The following is a 12,274-nucleotide window of genomic DNA, read 5'->3' on the forward strand; positions in this document are numbered from 1 at the left end:
TTAGGGATATGGGTTTCGGGTTTAGGGTTTAGGGTATATGGTTTATGGTTCAGGGTTTAGGGTTTACGGTTCAGGGTTTAGGGTTTAGGGTTTATGGTTTAGGGTTTGGGTTTACGGTTCATGGTTTAGGGTTTATGGTTTAGGGATTTGGGTTAAGGGTTTAGGGTTTAGGGTTGTTTAAGTATATAAATGGATTAGGGTTTAGGGTCTATAAGGGTTTTTTCGTTTTTTAGTAAAGCTTGTTTTCGTTTTTTAATAAAGCTTAGGGTTCAGCGTCTACACAGGGTTTACGGTTATTTTGCCATTACTATGCTAAACTTGTAAGCTTGCCGGCTACGTTCTTGATTAGCAGGCGACATAAGCTATTGTCCCTCCAAGCCTAACGACATGTTAGTATAAGATGAGTTTACATAATATTAAGATAGCGATGGTTTAGGGGGTGTAGGGTTTACTTTTGGGTTTAGGGTTTAGGGTTAATAGTTTTGGGTTTAGGGTTTAGGGATTAGGGTTCACGGTTTAGGGTTAAGGGTTTAGGGTCTACGGTTGTTTAAGTATGTTATAGGTTTTAGGCTTTAGGGTCTATACAAGGTTTTGGTTTTCTACAAAAGTCTGGTAATAACTTAGGTGCACCGTGTAACTACGTTTACTGTCTAGTAATACCATTACTGCACTAAACTTGTAAGCTTGCTGGGTACGATCTTGATTAGCAGGCTACGGAAGCGATTGTCCCTCCAAGTCTAACGATATGTTATTATAAGATGAAGTTAGCCTAATATTAAGATAGCGATGGTTTAGGATGTAAGGTTTACTTTTTCTGTATTTGGGTTTAGGTTTTAGGGTTTAGGGTTTATGGTTTGAGGTTTGGGGTTTAGGGTTTTGGGTCTAGGGTTTAAGGTTTAAGATTTAGGGTTTAGGGTTGTTTAGGTATGTTTTAGGTTTTAGGGTTTAGGGTCTATACCGGGTTTTCGTTTTTAAGTAAAGCTTAGGGTTTAGGGTCTATACAGTGTTTAGGGTTATTTTACCATTACTGCGCTAATCTTGTAAGCTTTCCGGGTACGATCTTGATTAGCAGGCTACGGAAGATATTGTCCCTCCAAGCGTAACGACATGTTATTATAAGATGAATTTAGCCTAATATTAAGATAGCGATGGTTTAGGGTGTAAGGTTTACTTTTTCTGTATTCGGGTTTAGGTTTTAGGGTTTAGGGTATAAAGTTTGGGGTTTAGGGTTTAGGGTTGACGGATTATAGTTGTTTGAGTATGTTATAGGTTTTAGGGTTTAGAGTTTAGAGTTGATAGTTAAGGGTTTATAGTTGTTTGAGTATGTTATAGGTTATAGGGTTTAGGGTCTATACAGGGTTTGGGTTTACAGTTGATGTGCGAACTATGTTAACCCTGTCCAGAAATGTTATATAAGGACAATCAAAATGTTAACGAGGTAATTGAAATGCTAAAAAGTGAAGAGAACAAATTATTTATCACAACAAAGCGTTTTCCCAAATCCCCTACATACCCAAGATGGTGTAATGGTAGTTAAGCATCGAGAATATTAACCATAAGTAATAATTTATAACACCATCTTCAACCTCCAACCATCCAGTACACTTCTCCCCATCGCTATAAGTTCTCTCCTAGATTCTTACACCTGCTGCTTATCTCATATTGGGTTCTTGCAAGTGGCCTTGTTGTGTCCAATGCCTTTGCACCTCCCGCATTTGATCCTTCTGCGTACACACTTCACCTGATTACATTTGAACAAATGCACTGTAAATAGCAACATCACAACGCAACCCAGTGTTGATTAAAAAAGATGCAACAAAAGACTTACACGTTTTTCGCCTCTTGAAAAGTATCTCTGCTTCTTAGGCCTCCCCGGGGGACGTCGTATTGCAGGTGGACCCAACTGGAGGTCGGTCACAATAGAAGGCATTCCTACCTCCACCGGTGCGGCTGATTCGGGAAGTATAATTCCTTCATAGGCACGCTTGAGGGAATCTGGCTTGTATTCATCAATAACCAGCTCCTCCACATTCATCTTCGCTTTGAGTGCAGCAGCAATGACGTCAGAGCATGGAATAGCTAGCATCTGAAACTCAAAACAGCTGCAAGTCCGTGCGGTGAGGTTTACATGGAAGCTTCCCCCAGTCTTGTTGCGTACCTCGTACTCCTTCTCAGCTATGTCGACAACCTCATATCCTCCGGTCATCTCGAAGTTGTTAGTCAGGATTCCTTCAATGCGTGGGGTGATAGGTCCACCGCTTTTGCTAGCAGAATCTCGTCTCTTTGCAAACCAAGTCATTAGCTTCTCCCTGATGAAATCGATCAACTGGAAAATTGGAAATTCTCTCGCCTTGCTCAAAACGGAATTCCAAGACTCAGTGAAGTTGCTAGTCAAAACATTGTAATGGTTTCCAGGGAAATGGGATCGTGCCCAGTGCTGAAATCCAATCTCGATTAGGTATGCTGCACACTTTGGATCCATCGCTTTAATCTCGTTGAATGTAACGTAGAAATCATTCAACTTATAAGCCCTTGCTGCCTTCGCGACTAGGTATTCCAAATGCCTTTCACGAAAATTGGACCTGATGTTTCTCTTCAGATGGAGCACACAAACGCAGTGGCCTGCACTTGGATAAACCTGACACGAAATAGTTTATTTTGCCAGGTTACTGGATTGGTTAAATATACATTACAGTATTTAGCCAGCCAACTATAGTTACAAGAAGACTAAAACTATTTATGGGCGGTTAAACCAAAAACATTATTTCAATACAAAAGTTACTAACCTTGCTAATCCTTTTGTAGATGGAGGGATGCCTGTCAGATACGACGACCAATCGGGGCTCATTAGGCACAAATGCTGATTGGTTTTCGAAAAACCACTCCCACAACATGTCATTCTCGCTATCAACAATGGCGAAGGCCAAGGAAAATATTTGGTAGTTCCCATCTTGTGCTGATGCCGTCAGCAGACATCCTGCATACCTTCCTTTCAAATGAGTCCCATCAACGACCACCACCTTCCTCATCGCCTTATATCCTTCTACTGATGCTCCTAAGGCGAGGAACATATATTTGAACCGGTGGCCCCCTGCCTCGGTTTGTTCAGTGTGTAAGTTGGCTAAAGATCCAGGATTTTCTAATACCAGATTATTGAGATACACCGAGAGCTTTATGTAAGAAGCATTACACGTTCCGTGGCCATTATCCACAGCCAATTCCCTTGACTTCCACGCTTTCCAGTATGAAATGGAGACGTCATGGTCACCCCGCATCATCATTTTAATTTCCCTCGGCCTAGGTCCGATACCGTTTCCAGCAAATTTAGATTTCATCAGCTCTCCAATGACAGCTGAAGTCGCTTGCCCTTGGTATCCACCACGCTCTGCTATAGAACATGTATGAACGCTTACAAGTTTCCTCACCTCAAAAACCTCTGAATCTTTTAACTTGGTCGCATACACACGCCATTGGCAAGTTGAGCTAATGCATTTCAGTATCATCATGCTAGGATCTGACTTGGCGCTACGGTAGCAAAACGTTTTAGCTATAGCAACCATTGCTATATGCTGCACGGTTCCTGAACATCATCCCAACTTCTAGCTCAGCTCCATAATCACCCATTTCACCTGATTTAGTAAAGACACAAACTATTAGTTACAGATGCAAATTGTGTAACTGTAAAAACAAGATAAGAAATCGGTCTAAGTTGATAATATAATTGGTCATAGCCGGTCAATAAAATTTAGTCATGTTAATCTAAGTAATTTAACCGGTTTCAAACGAAGGCAGTATATGTAGTACTATAGTTAACCCGGTTATATTCCTATTGGACTCCAATCCAGCCCACAAGGGTTAACATTCATATTGTCCGTCCAACTATCTTACAATACTGTAGTTAACAAACTATATTCAACCCATTTCTTTTGATTGCATTAAACAAGTTGTTTACTGATTTGGATATTAAAGTGGGAAAATCATTAACATGTTTTCACAATAAGAATCACTCAACGGAGATCATTTGAAGTTTAATAAGACAATACTTCATTACATACATGGACCAAATCCATGAAAATTGTCATTCTTAATACAAACTTTGACAATATTTTGACCAACCAACAAAATACTTCGAACCCCCTAAACACCTTCCCTTTATGACTACAAGATGCCGTCTTGCAAACACACACAAACTTCAACCCTTGAAATCCAAAATATTCCCCTGCTGTCTCATGCAAAGCAACAACATCTTTATTCCCAAAATCAGAGCTTACACCGCCACCAACCAACGACTGGTTCAGAGTCACACCTACGTCGGTCTCCTTGGTGTTGGGGAGGAGGAAAAGACCTTCCATAGACTGATAATTATCATCTATCAGCTCATTCCAGAAAGCTGCGTCCTGTGATACAAGGCCACCATCCCTCTGGGCGTTGTAGAACTCGGGATAGTCCAACAAATCCAACCCAACATCCCAAAGCACCGAAGGGGCTTCGGCGGCCGGGATTTGTGCAAGTGGTAGAGCCTCCATAGGAACGATCACACCTGTTGTCACCAAAAACCATTAGTTAAATGTTTCTTAATCACTTCTTCTCTACTAAATAACCGTCCAATACATCTCAACAAACGCCATTATTAAGTATAGCCGACTAACACAAATTACATACCTTCAGTTGTTGCTAAGGTTCCATTCCCGGTCCCACCAGTCTGAGAAACATCCACCATTTCATCATCATCATCGAGTTGAATGATTTCTATTCCTTGTGTAACTCCGGTAGATGGTTGAGGGCGTAGAACCCGGTCAGCATGCCCAATCTCCAGCGCAACACGGTGGAGGATAAGCATCTCTTGCTCTCCAAATATCTCATTCATCACCCTCTCACTTGTAACAAGCCTCTCACCCAATACCAAGCCTGAAAATTTAAATAAAAACCATTATTACACTTAATAGACTCACAGAGTAGTTTAACAACACTAAATGTTTCCCATCACTTACTCTCGTATCTCGCTCTAGCCCTTTCATCCTGGCCATCGCCGACGACGTAGGTAGATGAGCCAATGGTGAAATCGGAACGACAGAGGAACTGAAACTCAACTACGTTCTTAGCTCCAAATGTAACGAGAAGTGTTATCTCACTAAGCGGGGGCCTCCGACTCATTAAACTGACTAGGTCAGCTGTTGTAGCAATAGTTATCGGTGGTGACGGTCCACTTGGAAACATCATCCAGTCAGGCATGCCATAGGTTACAAGGACCGGAGTAACAGGCCCCAGCATGTAGTTCTCCCAAACAAGCTTGGAGAGTGAAAGAAGAAGCTCAGTTTTTGGTTAGAGAGACTCCTGAAGACAGCTATTACAATTTGTCTAGGTGGTTGTACAAAGTCACAGAGACAAACCCTGGTTTGTTAACTTATCAACAAGTGGATGCTGCTGGAAAGTTCAAGTATGCATTTGTGGCTTTTGGTCCATCGATAACAGGATTCTCATTGATGAGGAAAGTTATTGCAGTGGATGGTACATTTCTGACGGGAAAATTCAATGGGATTTTATTGGCAGCTTGTGCTCAAGATGGGGATTATCATCTATATCCTTTGCAGTGGTCGACGCAGAAAATGGCGCCTCTAGGAAATGGTTCTTTAGAGGTTTGAGCCAGATGATCCCGGACGCTTCGGATCTTGTTTTTGTATCAGACAGGGGTAACTCCATTGCTTCAGCGCTCGAGGATGTTTATCCCTTATCTCACCATGGAATCTGCAGAATCCATCTGCTCTGCAACATCACTCCTACATATTCGAAGACTGGTTTGCTACCTCTGGTGGAAAGCACTGCTGATGCCTACACGTGTCACGAGTTCTGGTTAATCTTGAAGGACATAAAGGATAAATGTTATGAATTGGCTAAGTATTTGGAAGATTCAGATTTTAGGAAGTGGGCAAGATGCTTTGCGCCTGCGAACAGGTACAATATCATGACTACCAACATTGCAGAGTCTCTCAATTCTATGTTGAAGCTGCCTCGTGAGTTGCCACTGATCTCTCTCCTTGAGACGATCAGATTGACACTGACCACTTGGTTTTTGAGCGACGCGAAGCGGCTGCGGAACATAAGCACCTGGTTACTCCAAAAGTTGTGCAGAAGTTGGTATCCAGGTTTGGGGCTGCAATGGTGCTGAATGTGTATCAAGTTAATCAAAACGAGTTTGAGGTGAAGGATGAAACTATGAAGTATGTTGTTGATTTAGAGAAGCGGCATTCCACTTGTAATGTTTTCGACATTGACAAGATTCCCTGCATTCATGCAATTGCTGCTGCTAAGTATATTAAGAGAGATGAAAACCGTTACGTCGATACTTCTCACTTGACAGAAACGTGGGCTAAAGCCTATGCCGAAAACACACACCCTGGTGGAGAGTTGTCAACATCCACCTATCCAGCAAATATTGACGAACTGTCTTGCCCACCTACAGCTACCAAAAAGAGAAGTGGACGTCCTCCTACAAAGAGAAAGATATCCGTTGGCGAGTTTGGTGTTCCTGGATCTAAATCTCAGTCCCACAAGTGCAGCAGATGTGGCATAGGAGGGCACAACAAGGTCACATGCAAGAGGCCTATAGGATGAAGATCTTTATTCATCGTTGCTCTATTCTTTTTCATTTTCATGTTTTTTACATTTTTATTGATCATTAATGGATGTTGGTTATTTGATGGTTACATGATATGGACCAGACCATATATACATTTTCCTTTTGGAACCCTATTCTGAATAAGTATGATGTCTTCCAACTTTGGTAATATACAACCTAGGTTTTAATGCATTACTCTCTAAAACTCCAAATCACAATTTCAAATTTCCTTATTATTTGTACTATACAATCTTATTTTTTGATCTCATTTCAATTTTAGTTCAAACTTCTTTGCTAGAAAGAAACACAGTAATATTCAACTATTCTGGAATCCCATCCCAAAATTCAGAGTTTCTTTCCAAAGTTTATAATATAACGTTTGCGGTTAAATTCATTTATGTGGACACATATATTAGATGATTCACCTCAGCCTAGCGGCTAAACCACCTATCTTTCCAAATCTGAAACACTTGTCTCGACCTGGGTTCGATTCCCCTTGAAATCAGATTTTTTTTTTAAATTATAGTTGAATACAGATAAAAGAAATATATTCCATTACTTACATCACCTAACGATTGAAACACGCTTGGTCTAGTGGTAGACCTTATTCCGCCTTTCCTCCCAGACATTTCAGGTTCGAATCCTAGGAGATGTGTATATTTTTATATATTTTTTTCTCCAAATTTTACTAATCACAATTTGAATTTTTCCAAATATGCAGATATCAATCCTTAGTTTTGATCTCATTTCATTTTTTTCTAGTTTAAGAAAGAAGCACACTAATATTCAACTATCCTGGAAACCCATCCTGAAATTCTAAGTTTCTTTCCAAAGTTTATACTATAATTTGTACAGTTAAATATGTTTATTTGGAAGAATCTACCAGATGATTTTCCTTGGCCTAGCGGCCAAACCACCTATCTTTCGAAACTGAAACACTTGTCTTGACCTGGGTTCGATTCCCCTTGGAATCAGATTTTTTTTTTAACGGTTCCATTCTAAAAGAGACATCATCCATAATTTATCTCAGTAACCGTTCAATAAAGAAAAGGTTGCTTTCTAAACCATTTCATAGTAATCGAAGGGTTACTTTTTGTTCTATATATACAAGGGACGATATCATATCTCTTTTTTACTGACTTCATTTCTTCTGTGTTTACTCTTTTCGATCTGAGTTAGTTTTCGGTTTTTCTCATTAATTCAATTTACAAAATTTTCTCTAGATCTATTATATTGTAAAATGCTGCTTTTCGATTTAACATCCTGGTTTCGATTTTGTTGCAGCATCAAGTATCAATGGAAGGTTCAAATAAGATGATGAAGCGTCCCATAAAGGAGGTTTACGGATCTGATGCTTCCAAAGGTTTCAACAAAAGAAAGGAGGAAACTGTGGAACGTTACAGGGCTCTTCTTCGTTTGTCCAACGAACACAGGCTATCTGAAATTGAATGGCATCAGGCAGCCAGCAAAGCAAATTCCATTGCTTCCTAAATCGAGTTGCTTGAAGAGATTATCAAGGCTAAAGAAAAATTTGACTTCACTGCTGAGTTGGAAAAACTCAAAGAAGAACTCATGGAAGCGGACAAAATGCATGCTGATGTGAAGGTCAAAGTCACTGATTGGTCTAAGCTTAACGAAAAGTGGCTGTTGGATGAGTAATCTCATGTTAGCATCTTCTCTTTTTTTATGTTTTAAGAAACCACATTATGTTTTATTTTCAGTTGGACAGACGATGGAATCAGTACTTGTTTACAGTGTTTTCTCATGTGTTGTGTTTCAGTCAAAACAAAAACACTGATTAAAATGTAGAGGATTAGTGGTCTTATATCTGGGTAAACTTTTCCCCGTAGATTCACATAGAGAAACAAGAACAGAGCGCTTAAACAACAGAGCAACCATCCTAACACATCAGAAAAGAGCACAATCCTATGAAAGAAGACATTAAACAGACACAAACATCTAACAGAAACTGAATGATCACCTTCTACAACCTTCCTGGAAATCTTTATCCATAAACTTATAAAATATCTCACAACATAGCTTGCTTCGTAAATCCATCACAGTTTAATCATTTATATTAGACATTTTCTTCAATCCTAATGACCTGCATTCTTGCATCTTGACAACAAAGAGACCACAATTGAAAGGAAGTTTTGTCTTCGGGAGCCCTTCTGCCTTCTTAACTTGAAACGGGACGATATCGTTGAAGTTTGTCTCTTCATTCATCATTTCCAACTTTATGGCAGGAATCAACACTGTCAGAACACAAAAAATTGTTTTCATATTCGTTTTTGGAGAGCCATCCTGAATTTGACAAATGATATCCTATGCTTACTCATTCCAATGATAACTCTATTTTCACATAGAGAAACAAGAATAGAGCGTTTAAACAACAGAGCAACAATCCTAACACATCAGAACATAGCAAAATCTTAAGAAAGAAGACATTAAACAAACACAAACATTTACCTGCCAGTTTTTGGATTAAGGGTTTTCTTTAACCTTGTGAATGCCATAATAAAAGATTGTGATTGTGTTCTCCATCAGATATATCTCCACCCCAATGAAGTGATCCACAAGTCTTTCATAAACGACACCATAGACAATGTCAACATCTTGCATCCACATCTTATTTGGACATATTAAACCTCTCACAACTTTGCCTACCCAACCCTTTAAGATCTTTATTTTTTTTTTATCTTGCTTCTGGAGATTTTCATAACTGTATCCCACCGTTTCTAAGAACTGGACTGGTACAAATCAAGCTTTTGGGATACTTTGCTCGCTGAACCAAGAAGATTGCTCAATTCTCTTTTGATTTAGCATTGCAAATGCAGCATCTACGTGCTGCCAAAGTAACAATATAGTTAGAAGATTTCATAGACAAAATGGAATTTACACAATCGAATAAACAAGAATGACATCATGCTCTATAACCACCGAAACCAACTTTCTTTTTTGACAAAAGCCACAATTGAAATAACAAGAACATCTAGTATAGCTCAACCTAATCTCTTCCTATTCATATGCACAAAGAATAGTTGTGGGATATGAAACATATTTTAAATTTGAGATTGTTTTCTTCATAGTCAAGGTATTCAAAGAAATCTTTCTCTATTTTGTTTCCATTGATATAGAGAGGCATGCACTTGACAAAAGTTAGAAGTATCAATCAAATCTCTGTCAAAATAAATTACGAATATTTTATACAAGGACAGAATTTGCTTACACATAATGTATGCCCCTTAGCTGCATCCAATATCCAAACCTTGAAAACAGAGGAAATTCAGGTGTCACAAATGGATCAATAGGAAGGATAACCTCAGGTCTTACATGCATAGGAGGGTTTCTAGGTACTATGGGTCTCTTCTCTTCTCGTTGAAGAAAAAGCAAGACGATCTACTAGCTGAGCAGTTGCTTTCCTCTTCATACCAACAACATACTTCTCCTTTAATTAAAAACAAATACAAAGTATCTTAGAAAGACAAAAATTCAGTATCATTTTACCTTCATTCTTGAAAGCCTTCCTAATAAGTACAAATATTTATATACCTCTTTTACACGATCTACTGGCAGAGCAGTTGCTTTCCTCTTCATACCAACAACATGCTTCTCCTATAATTAAAAACAAATACAAAGTATCTTAGAAATACAAAAATTCAGTATCATTTTACCTTCATTCTTGAAAGCCTTCCTAATATGAAGCACAAATATTTATATACCTCTTTCTACTAGCTGAGCAGTTGCTTTCCTCTTCGTACCAACAACATGCTTCCCCTTTAATTAAAAACAAATACAAAATATCTTAGAAAGACCAAAATTCAGGATCATTTTATCTTTTATTCATGAAAGCCTTCATAATATGATGTATAAATATTTTTATACCTTTTTTGCATGATCGTCTTGTCTTGGCTTCACACTCTGAGTCTGCTGTACTTCTATCTGAGAAACAAAACCGATATATCAGAATATTGAAGTGAATTTCAATCTAAGTGGATCTTAGGCATTTGGTTTACCTCTTTTTCCATCTTCCAAACACCATCTACCTATTCTTTAGGTATGCGCATATCATAACGGTTGAACTGAATGAATTCAGTAGAACTGTTGAAACGGACAAAATATATGTCATCAATTAAAATTATATGAACTTTTCCACTGCACCAGCCGTCATTGTGGTACGCCTCCACCTTATCCATCAGTTCAAAACCTTTTGTATCTCCAGGTAGTGGCTGAGGACGTATACTGTCAATGGACACACTTTTCTGAAGTTTCTTTGTCCTTTTCTCTTTGTCCCGAAACCGTGTTGAGTACTCAACCTTCAACATCTCAACCCCAGTTCGAATATATGTCTTCAACACAATTCCTGGATACCATTTCACATATCTGTCTTCATCTTTTGATGCAATCTCCACATTAGCACCGACATCAAAGTGAGTTTGAACTCTGGTTTCTTCGTTCTGTGATTATTTTTATTCAAGGATATAAGTCATTTTTGATAGTAAAACAAGAAAAATTAGGCGAATTAATCAGACAGTCGTTAAGCTTTGGCTTCACTGCCTCGAACAACGAAGCGGAGTACGAGTCGCTCATCGCAGGATTCCAACTTGCTAAGGCGGTCATGGAAAAACGGCTCAGTGCGTACTGCAACTCGAAACTCGTCACTAGTCAGTTCAGCGGTGACTACGACGTCCACAACGAACGAATGGACGCCTACCTTAAAGTTGTCCAAACACTCGCTAAGGACTTTGAGTTCTTCGAACTCACAAAAGTTCCTAGAGGGGAAAACGTGTGCGCCGACGCCCTCGCTGCCTTAGGCAGCAGACTACGCGATCAAGTGAAACAAACCATCCCAATCCACAAGATCGACAAACCAAGCATTAAGCTGACATCCGAAGAAACGACCATCATAGCACCCATATTCGAAGCTGTTGCTATGGAAGAGGACTCCCCGACAGAACAAATTGAGGCCCCCGACTGGAGGACAGAGTTCATCGATTACCTTGTCGATGGAAAATTACCCCCCCGAGAATTGGATCGCGAGACGACTCAAAACACGAAGTTCCCACTACGTCGTCTTGGATGGAGAGGCCCACTGATGGACTGCAACCAAAGTACTCCTGCGATGCATCCATGGCGAAGAAACACGATAGTCATGGCCGAAACGCACGAAGGCGCCGCAGGAAATCATTCCGGAGGACGAGCACTTGCCTTAAAAGTCAAAAGCCTTGGCTTCTACTGGCTCAACGATGCGATCAATGCCAGCGACACGCTTTGACTATCCACTGCCCGACAGAACTTTTGCGGACAATGATGGCTCCATACCCTTTCATGCGATGGGGAATAGACATAATCAGGCCAATGCCAAACTCCCGACAGAAGCGTTTTGTCCTAGTCTTAACTGACTACTTCACGAAGTGGATCAAGGCGGAAGCATTCGCCAACATAACAGAAAAAGAGGTTCAACGGTTCGTATGGAAGAACATCATCTGTCGCCATGGCTTGCCTTACGATATAGTGATCGACAATGGCTCCCAGTTCATATTAAACAAGTTCCGATAATTCTGCGTGAGGTGGAAGATGCGCGTCAATACATAAAGTCTGAGATACCCTCAGAGTATTGGTCAAGCCGAGGCGTCCAACAAGATAATAATCGACAGA

The 12,274-nt window shown here is 39.8% G+C and overlaps 2 protein-coding genes across 2 annotated transcripts; one reads left to right on the forward strand and one right to left on the reverse strand.

Moving 5' to 3' along the window:
* Positions 1-1,657: 1,657 nt before the first annotated feature.
* LOC103868876 lies at positions 1,658-3,560 on the reverse strand. The gene is made up of 3 exons (XM_009146933.1): positions 2,787-3,560; positions 1,829-2,638; positions 1,658-1,741 (listed from the first exon to the last, which is right to left on the reverse strand). The coding sequence occupies exons 1-3, from the start codon at positions 3,558-3,560 to the stop codon at positions 1,658-1,660; spliced, it is 1,668 nt and encodes a 555-aa protein (XP_009145181.1).
* Positions 3,561-5,483: 1,923 nt separating this feature from the next.
* On the forward strand, positions 5,484-6,612 carry LOC108871884. The gene is made up of 3 exons (XM_018658905.1): positions 5,484-5,508; positions 5,592-5,952; positions 6,144-6,612. Exons 1-3 carry the CDS (start codon positions 5,484-5,486, stop codon positions 6,610-6,612), a joined length of 855 nt encoding a protein of 284 aa, XP_018514421.1.
* Positions 6,613-12,274: the final 5,662 nt, after the last annotated feature.

The sequence above is a fragment of the Brassica rapa genome, chromosome A05 (genome assembly GCF_000309985.2).
Source record: "Brassica rapa cultivar Chiifu-401-42 chromosome A05, CAAS_Brap_v3.01, whole genome shotgun sequence".
Classification (NCBI taxonomy): domain Eukaryota; kingdom Viridiplantae; phylum Streptophyta; class Magnoliopsida; order Brassicales; family Brassicaceae; genus Brassica; species Brassica rapa.

What these genes read in the sequence shown, in the direction of transcription:
- LOC108871884 (XM_018658905.1), top strand. Translation starts at nt 5,484, where the DNA reads ATGAGGAAAGTTATTGCAGTGGATG. An exon ending in GAAAGTTATTGCAGTGGATG is followed by an intron (nt 5,509 to 5,591) that starts GTACATTTCTGA and finishes TATCCTTTGCAG; the next exon opens with TGGTCGACGCAGAAAATGGC. An exon ending in TGCTTTGCGCCTGCGAACAG is followed by an intron (nt 5,953 to 6,143) that starts GTACAATATCAT and finishes GTTGGTATCCAG; the next exon opens with GTTTGGGGCTGCAATGGTGC.
- LOC103868876 (XM_009146933.1), bottom strand. Translation starts at nt 3,560, where the DNA reads ATGGTTGCTATAGCTAAAACGTTTTGCTACCGTAGCGCCAAGTCAGAT. An exon ending in TCTACAAAAGGATTAGCAAG is followed by an intron (nt 2,639 to 2,786) that starts GTTAGTAACTTT and finishes ATTTCGTGTCAG; the next exon opens with GTTTATCCAAGTGCAGGCCA. An exon ending in TTTCAAGAGGCGAAAAACGT is followed by an intron (nt 1,742 to 1,828) that starts GTAAGTCTTTTG and finishes AAATGTAATCAG; the next exon opens with GTGAAGTGTGTACGCAGAAG.